Source organism: Mauremys mutica, chromosome 2 (genome assembly GCF_020497125.1).
Source record: "Mauremys mutica isolate MM-2020 ecotype Southern chromosome 2, ASM2049712v1, whole genome shotgun sequence".
In the NCBI taxonomy this organism is placed as follows: domain Eukaryota; kingdom Metazoa; phylum Chordata; order Testudines; family Geoemydidae; genus Mauremys; species Mauremys mutica.
The window spans coordinates 244,154,482-244,172,495 of NC_059073.1; the positions used below are offsets into that span (position 1 = coordinate 244,154,482).

An 18,014-nucleotide genomic window follows, 5' to 3' on the forward strand; every position below is an offset into this window, starting at 1 on the left:
TAAACTATTGTTTTTATCCCCTCTGCCATGGCTGTTAGAGGAATCCATTACACTAACTGTGAAAATCACATTTTTATAAACACACACGCACATAAAATTAATCAATTTATTATCTTTTTAATAATATAGCAGGTAATATGAAATTGATTACTTTAGCAAAGTATCCTTTAGAACTTATCTCCAGTACCAAAATATCACTACTTCTTCTATTACCAAGTACAGTGAAGAACCAAGTTAAAATAATCTGTACAATGCAACTTTGACTATTTCTCACTTTAAAAAAATTAAAATATACCCAAGTGTATAAAATAAACCCAAGTGACACCCCTTGACACTGAAGACCTCTGTTTTCCCTCAAGACAGGAAATAGAAAAGGTGTAATCTTCTTCTATATTGTCTCAGAGAAACCACCGTTAGGCCAGAGAACATATGTCAAAATATAAAAATTTCTGGCTGTTACCTACTTGTGGTGAATTTTACTTTATTTGACTAGGCAACCTACAGTTTAGGGAAAGCTTGATCTACCATTCTTTGAGGTACACAGTTACCAGCATTATTATTTTAGGTACTTCCTCAGAAGTCAAGTAAATCACATTTTTGAGACAAAAAATTAAGTATCTAATAAACGGAGAAAATAGTTTTTACAACCATATTAGAATGTCATAGGTTGTCATTATTTAAATACAGGGCTAATTCATCGTACTCTAAAGGTCCCAATTTTACAGATACTAAGCTAAATAATTATGAATATGACCTATACTATGACAATTAAGTTGTCATTTACCGTGTTTCTGATTGGAATCTTCTTTGGTTCTGGTGGCACATCCTGTGGAACAAATTTCACTGGTTCTTTAATCTGCCTCCTTGATCTCTTGGTCCCATCTGGTAAGGTTTCCATGGCAATATCTGCTTCCATGTCACTGCTGCCTGCCTGGTCACACTCTGAGCACTGCCTGGAAGAGAAAGATTTTATATGGACAACAGCAACCACAAAGCAGAAATAAAATATTTTGGTAAAAATACAACACAAAAACAAAACAATTCCACAAAAATATTAGGTAATTTTCTCAAAATAACAAATATTCTAATAGCTGCTCTTGCCAGATACATGGCCTATTTTATTTATTTATTCATGTCATTTAAGATCTAAGACTCATTGGAAGCACTCTTTCATATTTAGGAAAGATATTTTTTCTACTATTTCACCATTTTTTAATCCGACCCCTATTGATCTTGAATCTAATCATTATTGTAGCTGCTGCAGCCTCTAATCTCTGCCAATGACACACTGTGCGGAATTTGCTCTCTGTAGGTAGCTTTTTACTGACAGACTAGCAAGAAGGGTCTCCTCTGGCAATCAACAGATCATTTTAAAGATGGTGGACAATTCAATTCACACTAGATACATTTTTTTTAAAGTCTAGAAGATATTAAAAGACAAATGAAGATGTATAGCCTGTGAAGTGCATATTAGCAATTTTTTTATATTCAGATGAAAAACCCCGTGTTGTAGTTCCAAAACATTATAAATTCATGGTCAGAACTTCAAAAGTAAGCAATTGCTAATGTATGCTATTAACAAGCTTCATGAAAGAAATTAACAAAATGTGAAGTCATCTTCATATGTTCTCATATGCAGAACAAAATAATATACGTCATACCAAGATGTTAGGTCATAAATGCAGATGTTAACCTAACATATGGGACTCAAATTTCACATTTACCTGTTAATATCAGTGACATCAAATTAAATTTGAAGTCCTTTTTTGATTATACTAAAATACACTGTTCAATGCATTTTACTGCAAATCTTACCTAAATCCTACCATCAGCAGCAATTTTTACATTTCCCAAAAACTATATTTTAAATATTGGTTAATGAAATTATTATAAAATTTCCTGGAATAGTATGCCAACTATTAAATAACAAAATTTAAATTTTAAATTAACATACAAACTTTGCTAATAATTTAAATGAAGCCACAGAACTTGTTTCAGGAAGAAATAAAAATGTGTATTTTGTTATTCATCTATAAATATATTTTTATATGGTCTGAAGATAAGGAGGTGTGCTAACTTGCTGCCTATAAAAAACTGAATTTTTGCAACACAATTCCAGATTATAAAAAGTCAAATGAAATTTTCTTTAAAAAAAATTAAATATTAAAAGCGAATGTTTAAAAACAAAATTTAACTATGGCATATTTACCGTAAATGATCTGGATGCTTTTTTTATCATGAGGAAAGGAAATGTTTACAAAGTTGAGCCTAAAATAGGTTTAACAAAAACAGCTACGCTGCTATGAATTTCAATGCAAACAAAGGCATTATTAAGTAATGTAAGGAACTGAAAAACATCAGTGCTATTGTGTTTTGAAAAGAGAATGCTGAACAATAATATATTTAATTTAATTCAAATACCAGTGCTTTTTTAAGTCAACAAAGCTGAATTACAGTAGATATGCCACACATTGTATTAAGACTCACAATACTCTTACTAAAACATACTATTAACAAAGGTTGCTGTTTAATTTGTGATTTACACCAGTTCCCGTAGTTGGCGCAGAAGAACAGGAGTAGCTGCTGCAATATAAAGCAAACTGCTCTGATATAAAGCAAACACATGTTTTTGTTGGCTTGGCTTATGTGTTTTCTAAAACTGGAAGCATCCTGAGCATTAGTCTCAAATCATTTCTGGTCACACCAGAAGACACTCCAACAGACAGCACTGTCTACTTATTAGAGCACAGGTTGATGAGTCAGAAAAAATGTGATCTAATCCTACTTAGATAAAGACTAACTGTATGAGATAAACTGTATTTCAGTAATACATATATATTACCAAGGAGTGTAAAAGCACAGACAAAGAAGTCATCTTTATAAGACAGAGTGAAAGAATGATCCAGCAGTTAGGCACTAGCAAGGAACTCAAAAGATGTGGGTTCAATTCCCTGCTCCATCATAGATTTCTTATGTGACCTTTAGTCTTGCTGGGTTTCAGTGCCTCATTTGTAAAATGGTAATATTACTACTTCTCTTCCTCGCAGGGGCATTGTGGAGATAAATACACTAAAGATTGTCAGGCATTCAGATGCTATGGTAACAAGGGCCAAAAAGTACCTTAGATGGATTTATGAGAGACCAATTACCAAAAAAAAATGAGTTGTAACTTTTATATCAGACAAGAACACCAAAGAGAACCTCTTGTAGTTGAGATTTTACATAAGAAACTTACAAAAAATTTACAGAGAACGTCTGAGCTAACTCTGGAATTGGTGGCACAACTGCGACTGCAGTCAGAACTAGGAAAAATGCAAGTCACCCAACAATAAAGTAGTGAAAGCATGGTCTGAAAAGTATCAAAGAAAAAATTCAATGCGGGAAATAGAAGCACAGTAAATTGACTCTTAAATGCACTTAATTCCCTTGACAGAAATATGGCTGATAAGACAAGGTAGAATACAGGACAGAGGTGGTCAGTCCAGACAGCGCAAGTGTGCCTGTTGAAGCAAAGAATCAAGAAGTTTGTCCAAGCGAAGGTAAATTATACTTATTTCTTTGGATTTGTGATATGGAAGCTGTTCCATACCCCTAATCACTTTGTTTGCTATTCTAATGTATCTTTTTGGATATAGAGTGAACAGAACTGCACGCAATATTCTAGATGTGGGCACTCCATGGATTTATCTAGTGGCATTATGATATTTTGTTTCTTTTTATCTATCCCTTTCCTAATGGTTCCTAACATTCTGTTAGTTTTGTTTTTTTGTTTTTGGGGGTGTGGTTTTTTTTTTTTTTTTACTCCTGCTGCATATTTAGCAGATGTTTTCTAAGAACTACCCAGGATGACTCCAAGATCTCTTTCTTGAGAGGTAACAGCTAGTTTATACACCATCATTGTATATGTATACATTTGATTATTTTTTTCCAACGTGCATTATTTTTCATCAACACTGATTTTTATCCACCATTTTGTTGCCCAGTCACCCAGTTTTGTGAGATCCGTTTGTTACTCTTCGCATTCAGCTTTGGATCTAACTTGAGTAATTTTGTATCATTTGCAAACTTTGCGACCTCACCCTTTTTCCAGATCATTTACGAACATGTTTAATAGCAGTGGTCCTAGTACAAATTCTTGGGAGGACCCCACTATTTATCTTTCTCTATTGTGAATGCTGACCATTTATTCCTACTCTTTGTTTTCTATCTTTTAACCAGTTACTGTTCAATGAGAGGACCTTCCCTCTTATCCCATGACTGCTTACTGTACTTAAAAGCCTTTGGTCAGGGACCTCGTCAAACACTTTCTGAAAGTCCAAGTATACTGTATATCCACCTGATCACCCTTGTTGTCGTGCTTGCCGACACTTCAAAGAATTCTAGTAGATTGGTGAGGCATGTGTTCCTTTACAAAAGCCATATTGACTCCTCCAACATATTGTCCTCATCTATCTGTCTGATAATTCTGTTCTTTATTATAGTTTCAACCAATTTGCCTGATACTGAAGTTAAGCTTCCCAGCCTGTAATTGCCAGGATTGCCTTAGGAGCCTTCTTTAAAAATCAGCATTACACTAGTTAATTGCCAATCATCTGGTGGTAGAGGCTGATTTAAGCAACAGGTTATATACTACGTTAGTAGTTCTGCAATTTCATATCTGAGTTCCTTCAGAACTCTGGGATGAATACCATCTGGTCCTGGTGACTTATTGCAGTTTAATTTATCAATCTGTTCCAAAACCTCCTCAACTGACCCCTCAATCTGGGACAGTTCCTCTGGTTTGTCACCTAAAAAAAAAAATAATGGATAAGGTGTGGGAATCTCCCTCACATCCTCTGCAGTGAAGAGGAATGCAAAATAATTCATTTAGCTTCTCTACAACAGCTTTATCTTCCTTGGGTGCTCCTTTAGTTCCTTGATTGTCCAGTGGCCCCAATGACTGTTTGGCAGGCTTCCTGCTTCTCATTTACTTGAAAACAATTTTGCTGTTGTTTTTTGTCTATTTTATTAACTGTGCTTTAAAGTCTTCTTTGGCCTACCTAATTATACTTTTACACTTGACCTGCCAGAGTTTACGTTCGTTTCTCTTTTCCTCAGACAGATCTGATGTCCTATTTTTGAAGGATGCTTTTTTGCCTCTATTCACCTCTTTAAGTCCGCTTCTTAGCCCTGGTAGCATTTATTTGGTCTTCTTATTTTTTTTCCTAAATATTATTACTACATTTGACTGTATGGTTTCTTTCACAGATAGCACCACTCCTCCAACAGTGTGACCTACTCTTTCTTGTATATTTTGTACCATGTGTGACAGAACCCTTTGTGACACTTTCCTACACTTTGTACCCTGTGTGGACACTGTAATAATTTTTCTACAAAGCATGTCTTGTGAGGTATCATTTAAAAACTCATAATTTGCTGGTCAGTATTTTCCTGGTAAAATATGTGTGCCAAATTGTATGTCAATTTATAAGATTCCAGTATATGGTGTTATTAACCCCAAAACCCTGTCCAGACAGAAGTTGTCAATCAGGTCTGTGCTTAACAAAGGAATGTGTGCTTGCCTTAATTTGCATTTAAGCAGTAAACAGAGTCATCAAACAGGAAGAGAAGATAAACAAAGTTCAAACGGTTGAAAAAACAGAACATCCTTCCACACAGCCTCCTTGGCTCCTGGTTTTCAGCTGGAAATATTTTTCAAGAAATTATAAAAAGGAGGGACCAACACCCCAAGGCACCCTCTCTCTCTTTCTGCCCATTGCATTCACTGCACTTGAAGAGACAAAGGAAGCAGCCATTGAACTCTGGGGAAGTCATCCTGACCTAAAGAGTGGTCAGTAAGACTGTTGAAAGCACATGATGAGAAAACTTTGCTTTGAAGCACCAGTAAGTTAGGCACCAGTAAACGTTTTATCTTTATTTTTCTTGTAACTATTTCTGACTTTTATGCCTCATTACTTGTACTCACTTCCAATCTATATCTTTGTAGTTAATAAACTTATTTTATTGTTTTATGTAATCCAGTGTCTGGGTAACTCCATTTGGTAACAAGTTGTGTGCATATTATTCCATAACAGAAATAATAGACTGTATATATTCATACTGTCCAGGAGAGGGTGGGGCAGTACAGGATATACATTTCTAGGGGAAAATTTGGGACAGGGTGTGTGTTGGGGTCACCAGCAGCATAACTAAGGATAGTAAGAGCCGAGTTGTGGCTGGCTGGCTGAAGCACAAATACAGACATAACTAGGAGTGACTTACATGCTGGAGGCTGTGAGCAGTCTAGGCAGGAGGATATAGCAGCAAGGCATTTTTAAGGGCCCCCCGGGTCACAGGGTCGGGGGTGACACAGTCAGGGCTTTGGAGCGGAGCCCGGAGCTGGAGCGCGAAGCAACCCCGAAGCAGTGGAGCTGCAGATTTTTGCCTGGAGCTGGAGCGGAGCTGGAGCACAGCTCCAAAGCCCTGGACACAGCTACTCATTAGTCTGGATTGTACTCGTCTATGTCACACCGTGTCATGTCCCACTGATTATCATTGTTCCACCAAAGTTTCTGTGATGCCTATTATATCAATATCCTCATTTAATACAAGGAATTCAAGTTCACCCATCTTAATATGAGACTTTTAATATCAGTATACAGGCCTTATAAAATTTGCTAATATTTAGTTGTCTGCCTTCATGTGATATTATTTAATGTAATTTAATTATTTTTCACTTGAGTGTTTTTCTTCAGTGTCTACCAGTACTTTATCAACTTGTATTCCATCCTCTTGACTAGGATATAGAGTATTCCCCTTTAACAACTCCTCTCGTTTGATATCACAAGCCTCCTAGAAAGCTTACAAAGGAAAATTAGTGAGATTTTGCAAGGCTTAAAAGAAGAGGATGTTTATATGGATGACATTTTTAGTTTATTAGAAGTAAAAGTGGTCTATCATGCTGGACTATGTAGAGGCCCTTATATGCAGAAGCAGGGAAAGAAAGATATCCACACAGAGAGCATTAACACCATGTGTGGAATCTACAGGGGACAATCAACAAAATCACTTCCACTGATGCTCATGGACAGAGACTCCAATGAAGACTAGTAGCAGATGCACAGGAAGTTGCAAGAAATCCCAAAGTAGGCAGTTATGGAATAATCCACCCTCTAAAAGTATCTTCCTAGCACCCATTAGTTTGAGTCTGGCTTACACACTGATGTATGTGAGTTTATAGTCTTTCCTAAATTATTGACCTTTTGTTTTTAATCCTATTTTATCCTAGATGTTCTTATTATCCATATAAAATGTCCAGTCTATTTATTTCAATGCTGGTACACACTTGGCCTCATAAAATCTTTTGGCAATGAGTTCCAAAGACTAAAAAAATTGCACTTTGTATGAAGAAGTACTTCCTTTTATTATTTCTAAAGCTGATGCTTTTCAATTTCACTGAATATTTTTTTAATACGAGAAAAGGTGAAACCCCTTCTTCAGTCGGCATGGTAGGAAGCCATGGTAGGACTTGTCAGTCAGCCAGGAAAGAAATGTCTCAAAGAAGCCAGGTTGGACTTAAGGGGAGAGGGGCCTGTTGAGCATAAGTGTTTCTCCATCTCCCCCCCAAATAATTGTTATGGGTGTGATTTAGGGAGCTCTCACTTAGTCAAAATGTCCTCTACTTTTGTCCAGTTATTTGTTAATAAATAGGGGAAAACGGAGCCCATCCTATCATTCCTGATGAAGAAAGCATAAATTCTTGATTTAGGAGCATGAGGATGCCCTTACTTGACAACTGGGGTAAGAGAAATGCTGTTCCCCCATATTCAAAGATCAGTATTGTTTTTATTTAAACACTGGAATCTCCATCCCTGGAGGTGGGGAGGAGGAGAGAGAAGATATTGAGATAAAAGAGCGTTTCAGTGCATGGAAATTAGAGCCCATCCCCATAGATCTATAACAATTCAGTGTTTGTTTCTTATTAGCCTTGTGCAATGGACCTGCCAGATTTCTGAAGAGATTAGACTACAGAAAGTCACAAAATTCAGCTCTATGGAATTCACCAATTCACGAAGAGAACGTATTTTTCTCCACAGATAAGTGGTAATAATGTTATTGAATCTTTAAAATTCTGCCACGGTACTTCACCTCAATGCACTGATTTGTCACAGATCTAACATTCTAGAAAACTTCCTTCAATTCATATTTCTTCACTTAATTTTGTATGGCTTTATACTAAATCCCATATGAATAGTCAAAAAGTCTAGAATCATCGAATCATAGAAGATTAGGGTTGGAAGAGACCTCAAGAGGTCATCTAGTCCAACCCCCTGCTCAAAGCAGGACCAATCCCAACTAAATCATCCCAGTCAGGGCTTTGTCAAGCCAGGCCTTAAAAACCTCTACGGATGGAGATTCCACCACCTCCCTAGGTAACCCATTCCAGTGCTTCACCACTTTCCTAGTGAAATAGTTTTTTCCTAATATCCAACCTAGACCTCCCCCACTACAACTTGAGACCACTGCTCCTTGTTCTGTCATCTCCCATCACTAAGAACAGTCTAGCTCCTTCCTCTTTGGAACCCCCCTTCAGATAATTGAAGGCTGCTATCAAATCCCCCCTCACTCTTCTCTTCTGCAGACTAAATAAGCCCAGTTCCCTCAGCCTCTCCTCTTATGTGCCCCAGCCCCCTAATCATTTTAGTTACCCTCCGCTGGTCTCTCTCCAATTTATCCACATCCTTTCTGTACTGGGAGGCCCAAAACTGGACACAATACTCCAGATGTGGCCTCACCGGCGCTGAATAGAGGGGAATAATCACTTCCCCCGATGTGCTGGAAATGCTCCCACTTATGCAGCCCAATATACTGTTAGCCTTCTTGGCAAAAAAGGAACGCTGTTGACTCATACCAAATTTCTCATCCACTGTAATCCCCAGGTCCTTTTCTGCAGAACTGCCACTTAGCCAGTCGGTCCCGAGCCTGTAGCAGTGCATGGGATTCTTCCATCCTAAGTGCAGGACTTGGCACTTGTCCTTGTTGAACCTCATCAGATTTCTTTTGGCCCAATCCTCCAATCTGTGTAGGTCACTCTGGACCCTATCCCTACCTTCCAGCGTATCTACCTTTCCACCCAGCTTAGTGTCACCCGCGAATTTGCTGAGGAGACAATCCATCCCATCATCCAGATCATTAAGGAAGATGTTGAACAAAACCAACCCCAGGATAGACCCCCTGGGGCACTCTGCTGGATGCTGACTGCCAACTAGACATCAAGCCATTGATCACTACCTGTTGAGCCCAACAATCTAGCCAGCTTTCTATCCACCTTATAGTCCATTCATCCAATCCATACTTTGTTAACTTGCTGACAAGAATACTGTGGGAGACCATATCAAAAGCTTTGCTAAAAGTCAAAGTATATCACGTCTACCAATTTCCCCATATCCACAGAGCCAATTATCTTGTCATAGAAGGCAATCAGGTTGGTCAGGCATGACTTGACTTTGGTGAATCCATGTTGACTGTTCCTGATCACCTTCTTCTCCTCCAAGTGCTTCAAATGGATTCCTTGAGGACCTGCTCCATGATTTTTCCAGGGACTGAGGTGAGGCTGACCGGTCTGTAATTCCTTGGATTCTCCTTCTTCCCTTTTTTAAAGATGGGCACTATATTTGCCTTTTTTCAATCATCCGGGAAATCCCCCAATTGCCACAAGTTTTCAATGGCTCTGCAATCACATCAGCCAACACCCTCAGCACTCTCAGATGCACTGCACCCGGCGCCATGGACTTGTGCATCCCCAGCTTTTCTAAATAGTCCTTAACATGTTCTCTCACCACTGAGGGCTGCTCACCTCCTCCCCATGCTGTGCTGCCCAGTGAAGCAATCTGGGAGCTGACTTTGAAGACCGAGGCAAAAAAAGCATTGAATACTTCAACTTTTTCCACATCATTTGTCACTAGGTTGCCTCTCTCATTCAGTAAGGGTCCCATACTTTCCCTCACCTTCTTCTTGTTGCTAACATACCTGTAGAAACCCTTCTTGTTACCCTTCACATCCCTTGCTAGCTGCAACTTCAATTGTGCCTTGGCCTTCCTGATTACATCCCTGCATGCTCGAGCAATATTTTTATACTCTTCCCTAGCCATCTGTCCAAGTGGTAAGCTTCCTTTTTGTGTTTAAGCTCACTGAAGATTTCTCTGTTAAGCCAAGCTGGTCGCCTGCCATATTTGCTATTCTTTTTGCACATCGGGATGATTTGTTCCTGCGCCCTCAATAAGGCTTCTTTAAAATACAGCCAGATCTCCTGGACTCCTTTCCCCCTCATATTAGCCTCCCAGAGGATCCTGCCCATCAGTTCCCTGAGGAAGTTAAAGTCTGCTTTTCTGAAGTCTAGGATCCATATTCTGCTGCTCTCCTTTCTTTGTCAGGATCCTGACCTCAACCATCTCATGATGACTGCTGTCGAGGTTGCCAACCACTTCTACTTCCCCTACCCCTTCTTCCTTGTTTGTGAGCAGCAGGTCAAGAGGAGCATGGCCCCTAGTTGATTCCTTCAGCACTTGCACCAGGAAGTTGTCCCCAACATTCTTCAAAAACTTCCTGGATTGTCTGTGCACTGCTGTATTGCTCTCCCAGCAGATGTCAGGGTAATTGAAGTCCCCCATGAGAACCAGGGCATGTGATCTGGAAACTTCTGTTAGTTGTCCAGAGAAAGCCTCATCTACCTCATCCTCCTGATCTGGTGGTCTATAGCAGACGCTCACCATGACACCATCCTTGTTGCTCTCACCTCTAAACTTAACTCAAAGACTCTCAACATGCTTTTCTCCAGTTTCATACCGGAGCTCTTTTACATACAGTGCAACTCTTCCATATTTTCTCCCCCGCCTGTCCTTCCTGAACAGTTTATACCCATCCATGACAGTGCTCCAATCACGTGAGTTAGCCCATCAAGTCTCTGTTATTCCAATCACATCATAGTTCCTTGACTGTGCCAGGACTTCCAATTCTTCCTGCTTGTTTCCCAGGCTTCTTATATTCGTGTACAGGCACCTAAGATAACTAACCGAATGCCCTACTTTCTCAATATGAATCAGGAGGCCTCTCCTGTTGCACCCTCCTCTTTGTATTTCCTCCCGGTATCCCACTTCTCCACTTACCTCAGGGCTTACATCTCCATCCCCCAGTGAACCTAGTTTAAAGCCTCCTCACTAGCTAGCAAGCCTGCCTGCCAAGATGCTCTTCCCTCTCTTCGTTAGGTGGATCCCATGTCTTCCTAGCAATCTTTCTGACTGGAACAACATCTTATGATTGAAGAATCCAAAGCCCTCTCTCCAACACCACCTGCGTAACCACATATTTAGTTCCACAATTTGATGGTCCCTTCCTGGGCCTTTTCCTTCAACAGGATGGACAAGAACAAGACTTGCACCTCCAACTCCCAGAGCCACATGAGTCTGCAGTGACCCGCTCATGGTCATTCTTGGTAGTATAATTGGTGCCCACATGGAGAAGTAGGAAGGGGTAGCGGTCCTAGGGCTTGATCAGTCTCGGCAGACACTCTGTCACATCCTGAATTCTAGCTCCAGGCAAGCAGGACACTTCTTGAGATTCCCGGTCTGGATTGCAGATGGTTGATTCTGTCTCCTTAGGAGGGAGTTGCTGACCACCACCACCCGTCTCCTCCTCTTGGGAGTGGTGGTCATGGAACCCCCATCCCTAGAACAATGCATCCCATGCCTTCCAGTTGATGGGGTCTCCTTCTGATCCCTTCCCTCAGATGACTCTTCCAAACTATTCTCTGCCCTAGTACCTGTGCAGAGAGCCTGAAAACATTTTTTTACCTCTATCTGCATTGGTGAGTACATGGGTTCTCCTCTTTCTTCTTCTGGAGGTCACATGCTGCCAATATTCTTCCCCGTTCTGCACTGGCCTCTCTGATTCTTCAGCATGCTGTGCCTGCATTTCCAAACGCTGACTTCTGTCCAGAAAGTCTTCATTTTCTCTGAGGCAACACAAGGTTGATACTTGTGTCTCCAGTCCTTTAACCTTCTTTTCCAATATGGAGACCAGCTTGCACTTCGTACAGACGAAGCCGCTTCTATCCTCTGGGAAAAAGACAAACATGGCACATCCTGTGCAGGTCACAACAGCTGATCGCTCACTATTCATATTGTCTTCCTTCTAAGAGCCTCTTCAGATGTTGTATTTACTGCTCACAGAAGCCTGAAAGGCAAAAGCTCTGTGGGAACTCCTCACCAGGTGAACTCCCAGGTAAACTCCCTCTGTTTGCTTCTCTTCTGTTCACAGCTCAATCGGTTCGCAACTGGCTACTTTGCAAAGTGCACATTGTCCTTGTATACTACAATTATATACATTTTATCCAATATGACCAAATTGTTTTAAGGGTTAATGAAATAACATTTTAAACAGAAGAGATATTAAAAACAGCAGGGAAAAACTTTTGTTCAACTTCGCACTTAGAACAGGGGTCTGTTTTATACGGTGTCTAATAATCTTAAAAAGAGTATACCAAGGCAAAGCCAAAGATGAAAAGAACGCAATCAATACACCTAAATTTCTCTACTATAATCTTATCCTCTAGACTATGCCTGAGCTAATTAAAAGAGAAAGCTAAATTTGTGATCAGCAGTGTAGCTGAAGCGTGAAATTCACAGCAAAGACAAGTTAGCACTTTGAAATATAAAAGCATTGCTATCTACCTGACCTACTCTACCTGAATAGCCACTAAGAAGTATGATGGCTTTTAATGACCTTTTCAACTTGGTTAAAAAGCAGATCACAACTAGAGATGTCCTGTACATATGCTATGGCAGCAACAACAACAACAATCAAATATAAGTATTTAGATTACCCATTCTGCAAAGTCAACCACAGTTTAAGAAGGTACAGAGGACTACACAGGAATGATTTAGAGTAGCAAGCCCAGACTAATGCTCAAAAGAATTAATTTTTAAATGGTGGTTGGACCCTCTTTGAGTTTTGCATCTTTTAAAGGAAATCTCTATTTAATAATTAATTTAATATGGTCAAAATGAGATTTTAACTGAGGCCTGGTCTACACTAGGACTTTAAATCGAATTTAGCAGCGTTAATTCGAATTAACCGCTCAACCGTCCACACCAGGAAGCCGTTTAATTCGACCTAGAGGGCTCTTTAGTTCGAATTCGGTACTCCACCCCGACGAGGGGAGTAGCACTAAATTCGACATGGCTATCTCGAATTAGGCTATGTGTGGATGCAAATCGAACTTAGTAGCTCCGGGAGCTATCCCACAGTGCACCACTCTGTTGACGCTCTGGACAGCAGTCCAAGCTTGGATTCTCTGACCAGCCACACAGGAAACGACCCGGGAAAATTTGAATTCCTTTTCCTGTCTGGGCACTTTGAATCTGATGTCCTGGTTGGACATCAGGGCGAGCTCAGCAGCACCTGCAACGATGCAGAGCTCTCCAGCAGAGGAGTCCATGCAATCCCAGAATAGAAAGAGGTCCCCAGCATGGACAGACCGGGAAGTCCTGGATCTGATCGCTGTGTGGGGCGATGAGTCTGTGCTTTTGGAGCTGCGCTCCAAAAAACGGAATGCAAAGACCTACGAGAAGGTCTCCAAAGCCATGGCACTCAGAGGATACAGCCGGGATACAACGCAGTGCCGCGTGAAAATCAAGGACCTGAGACAAGGCTACCAAAAAGTCAGAGCGGCAAACGGACGCTACGGAGCACAGCCCCAGACATGCCGCTTCTACGAGGCACTGCATGCCATTCTAGGTGGGTCTGCCACCACTGCCCCACCAGTGACCGTGGACTCTGAGGATGGCATGGTGTCGACGGGCAGTTCCTCGGCGATGTTCGCCGATGGGGAAGATGAGGAAGGGTTTGTGGAGGACGACGCAGGCGACAGCGCTTACAATACCGCTTTCCCCGACAGCCAGGATCTCTTCATCACCCTCACAGAGATCCCCTACCAACCCTCCCCAGCCGTTAACCCGGACTCAGAATCAGGGGAAGGATCAGTCGGTAAGTGCTATAAACATGGAAACATTTATTTTTTAAAAAACAGGAATAAAAACTATATAAAAACTATATAAAAAGTTTTCCATATAAAACTATATAAAAAGAAGGTCCACACATATAGGGATGGAACAGAAATCCTCTTGGGACACTTCCACGAAGCTCTCGTAGAGGAGCTCGAAAAGCCTCCGCAGGAGGTTCCTGGGGAGAGGTGCCTTATTTGGTGCTCCGTGGAAGCACACTCTTCTGCGCCAGGCCATCCTAACGTACAGCGGAATCATTGCCTCGACCAGCATGGCAGCATACGGTCCTGGTCTGTGCAGGGATTCTTGCAGCATCCTCTCTCTCTCTCCGAGTGACCCGCCTCAGGGTAATCTCGTTCGGCGACTGCTGCATCTAATTAGGGCAATTAGTGTACTGTTACTATTGTGAATGCTTGACTTTTACTTTGCATAGCAATGACCTTCGTTTAACAGCCACGTGTTGGAGGCCGCAGAGGAAAAGCATACAGTGATCTTTCCCGGGCACAGCCGCGAGGGGCTGGAACAGGGTCAGACTTTATGCTTTCCAGATTGCCTTCAGCGAGATGGCACAGCTATCCATTAACTGTTAAGCAGCCTATAGTGTAGTGCTTACCAGGCCTGGCTGCTACACGGATTCAGCTGTACCGCCCCGCTTGTCCGATCTCCTGTGCAAGACCGCAGCCAATGAAAGCATATTCCGAAATCTCGAACTTGTCCTGAGAGCTCGTGAGACTAGGTGCCCTGTATGGTCTTGTTCACAGAAACTGAGTAGACTGTGTTCAGTGTTCGCAAACATGTATCTTTTCAAGGAAATCACTTCCTTTTTCCCATCACACAGCTGCGGCTCTTTCACGAACTGCCCCGGCATCCCCCTCACAGAGGCTGGCGCAGATTAGGCGGCGAAAGAAAAAGACTAGGGACGACATGTTCTCGGAACTGATGGCCTGCTCCAGAGCCGAGGCGGCCGAGCAGAGACAGTGGAGGGAGATCCTATGTCAGCACCAGCGCTCACACAGCGAACGGGAGGACAGGTGGCGGCAGGAAGACCAGCAGGCGACTCAAACGCTGCTTGGGCTAATGAGGGAGCAAACAGACACGCTCTGGCGCCTTGTAGATGATCTGCAGGACCGCAGGCAGGAGCAGAGAGCCCCCCTGAACTGTATCTGCAACCGCCCTCCCCCGCCACAAAGTCCTGTCCCCCCCTCATCCAAAATCACAAGAAGGAGGGGCGCTAGGGGCCGTGAAAACTGTCACTCCACCCCAGCAGAGCGCTCATGTACCAAACAGCTCTCATGCCATAAATTTTGAGAAGTGCTTCCCTTCCTGGATCACCCAGTCCCAAATCCAAGTTTCATCCCCCCACTGTGTAGTTGAGTATTAAGAGTAGTTTGTTGTTATTCACTGTTTCCGTCACGTTTTCCTTGTCAGAAGACTTTGTGTGAAGGAGGGGGAGGGGTTTTTTAATTGCATAGGACAGCCTCCATTACCAGGGTACAGACTTGGGGGCAGGATCAACAGCAGGACACACACAGACTGCAGTCACTAGGCCCCAGGGTCAGTCTGGGAGGTGTATGCTGCCCTGGGTCAGTCTGTGAGGTGTATGCTGCCCCAGGGTCCTAGCGCCTGCCATCCACAAATGGCAAGGCAGGCTGCCCTTACCATGCCCTTCCACCCTAGCCACGAGCCTCTCCGATGCCCTGAGCCCCAGCAAGAGCCCTCATCCACGGACACATACTCACCCTTCCCACACACCCCTCACCCCTTCCTATGCCCCAACCCCCAGCCCAGAGCCTGCATCCAAACTCCGTCCCAAAGACAGCACCCCTCACCCCTTCCTGCAAACCCACCCCTTCCTGCACACCCACCTGCAACCGTCCTCCCCCCAGAGACCGCTGTAGGAGCAGGAGCCTGTCATTCCTCTAGTGTAGAAGCGGTCTGTACATCAGTGCACACCGTACCCACCACAGTCTGCGTCCATGTTTCAACCCTTGAACAGGAATTCATAATTAAAGAAAACTTTATTAATAATCAGTGTTCCATTAAATTTATTTTAAAACGTGTGTTGGAAGGGGGAAAACCTGGAGAACGGGGTATGTAACCGCAGATCGAAGTCAACAGTCACTGAAACAGGCTCAGGTTCAGCTTCTCTGTAAATCAAGTCGACAGTCATAGGTTACCCTGCTCTCCGAGGAACCTAGCTTTCAAAGCCTCCCGGATGCACAGCGCTTCCCGCTGGGATCTTCTATCGGCACGGGTGTCTGGCTGAGCGTAATCAGCAGCCAGGCGATTTGCCTCAACCTCCCATCCCGCCATAAAGGTCTCCCCCTTGCTCTCACAGAGACTGTGGAGCACACAGCAAGCAGCAATAACAACGGGGATATTTTTTCGCTGAGGTCCGAGCGAGTCAGTAAGCTCCTCCATCTCCCCTTGAGACGTCCGAAAGCACACTCCACCACCATTCTGCACTTGCTCAGCCGGTAGTTGAAGAGTTCCTTCTCACTGTCCAAGGCGCCTGTATAGGGCTTCATGAGCCAGGGCATTAGCGGGTAGGCTGGGTCCCCGAGGATCACTGTAGGCATCTGCACATCCCCAACCGTTATTTTGTGGTCCGGGAAGAAACTACCTGCCTGGAGGCGTTTAAACAGACCAGAGTTCCTGAACACACGCGCGTCATGAACCTTGCCCGGCCACCCGACGTAGATGTTGGTAAAACGTCCCCTATGGTCCACCAGTGCTTGCAGCACCATAGAAAAGTAGCCCTTTCGGTTAATGTACTGGCTGGCATGGTGGGCTGGTCCCAGGATAGGGATGTGAGTCCCATCTATAGCCCCACCGCAGTTTGGGAATCCCATCGCGGCGAAGCCATCTATGACGACCTGGACGTTTCCTAGAGTCACTACCTTTGAGAGCAGTTGCTCAACAATTGTGTGGGCTACTTGAATCACAGCAAGCCCTACGGTAGATTTGCCCACGCCAAAGTGGTTCGCTACTGACCGGTAGCTGTCTGGCGTTGCAAGTTTCCAGAGGGCTATGGCCACTCGCTTCTGCACACTCAGGGCTGCTCGCATCCGGGTGTCCTGGCGCTTCAGGGCAGGGGACAGCAAGTCACAGAGTTCAAGGAAAGTGCCCTTACGCATCCTGAAGTTTCGCAGCCACTGTAATTCATCCCAGACCTGCAGCACTATGCGGTCCCACCAGTCCGTGCTTGTTTCCCGGGCCCAGAATCGCCGTTCCACACCATGAACTTGACCCATTGCCACCATGATCTCCACTGCACGGCGTACCCTGCTTTGTGAGAGGTCTGTGCCACTCTGTGACTTCCTGTCCTCACCACGCTGACGGAGCCTCCTCGCCCGATTTCTCAGCAGCTGACTGTGGAAGAGGTGGACGATAAGGTGCGAGGAGTTGACAACGGCCATAAGTGCAGTGATGATCGCAGCGGGCTCCATGCTCGCAGTGCTGTGGCGTCCGCACTGTAACCGACCAGAGAAGGGCGCGAACAGATTTCCCGCCGGCGCTTTCAGGGAGGGAGGGCGTGATTGACGGTTCAATGATGACAGTTACCCAAAACCACCCTCGACACATTTTTTCCCCCAGCAGGCATTGGGGGCTCTACCCAGCATTCCAATGGGCAGCGGGGACTGCGGGAACTGTGGGATAGCTTCCCACAGTGCACCGCTTCCAAAGTCGACGCTGGCCCCGTTACTGTGGACTCAGACAGTCGAATTAGTGTACTTAGTGTGGATACACAAATTCGACTTCATAAGGTCGATTCCACAAATTCGAGTTAAGTAGATTCGAAATAGTCTTGTAGTGTAGACGTACCCTGAGGGGTAAAAACCTCACCAACAAGAAACACTAAATTACTGAAGACCCAGTGTTTATTTTCAAAAAAAATTCAGAAAGAACTATATACGAAGGGTAAGGAAACATTGAAACTCAATTTTCATCAAGTGAACTATTAAAAAAAACCTA

General features: G+C 43.2%; 1 protein-coding gene across 8 annotated transcripts in view; it reads right to left on the bottom strand.

Moving 5' to 3' along the window:
* Positions 1-18,014, bottom strand: part of PHF14 (PHD finger protein 14) — a 286,241-nt gene that overhangs the window by 179,276 nt on the left and 88,951 nt on the right. For all 8 annotated transcript variants that reach the window (XM_045005266.1, XM_045005262.1, XM_045005263.1 and 5 more), the window contains exon 14: positions 785-953. In XM_045005266.1, coding sequence (XP_044861201.1) covers positions 785-953 — 169 coding nt within the window. The remainder of the gene's footprint in view (positions 1-784; positions 954-18,014) is intronic.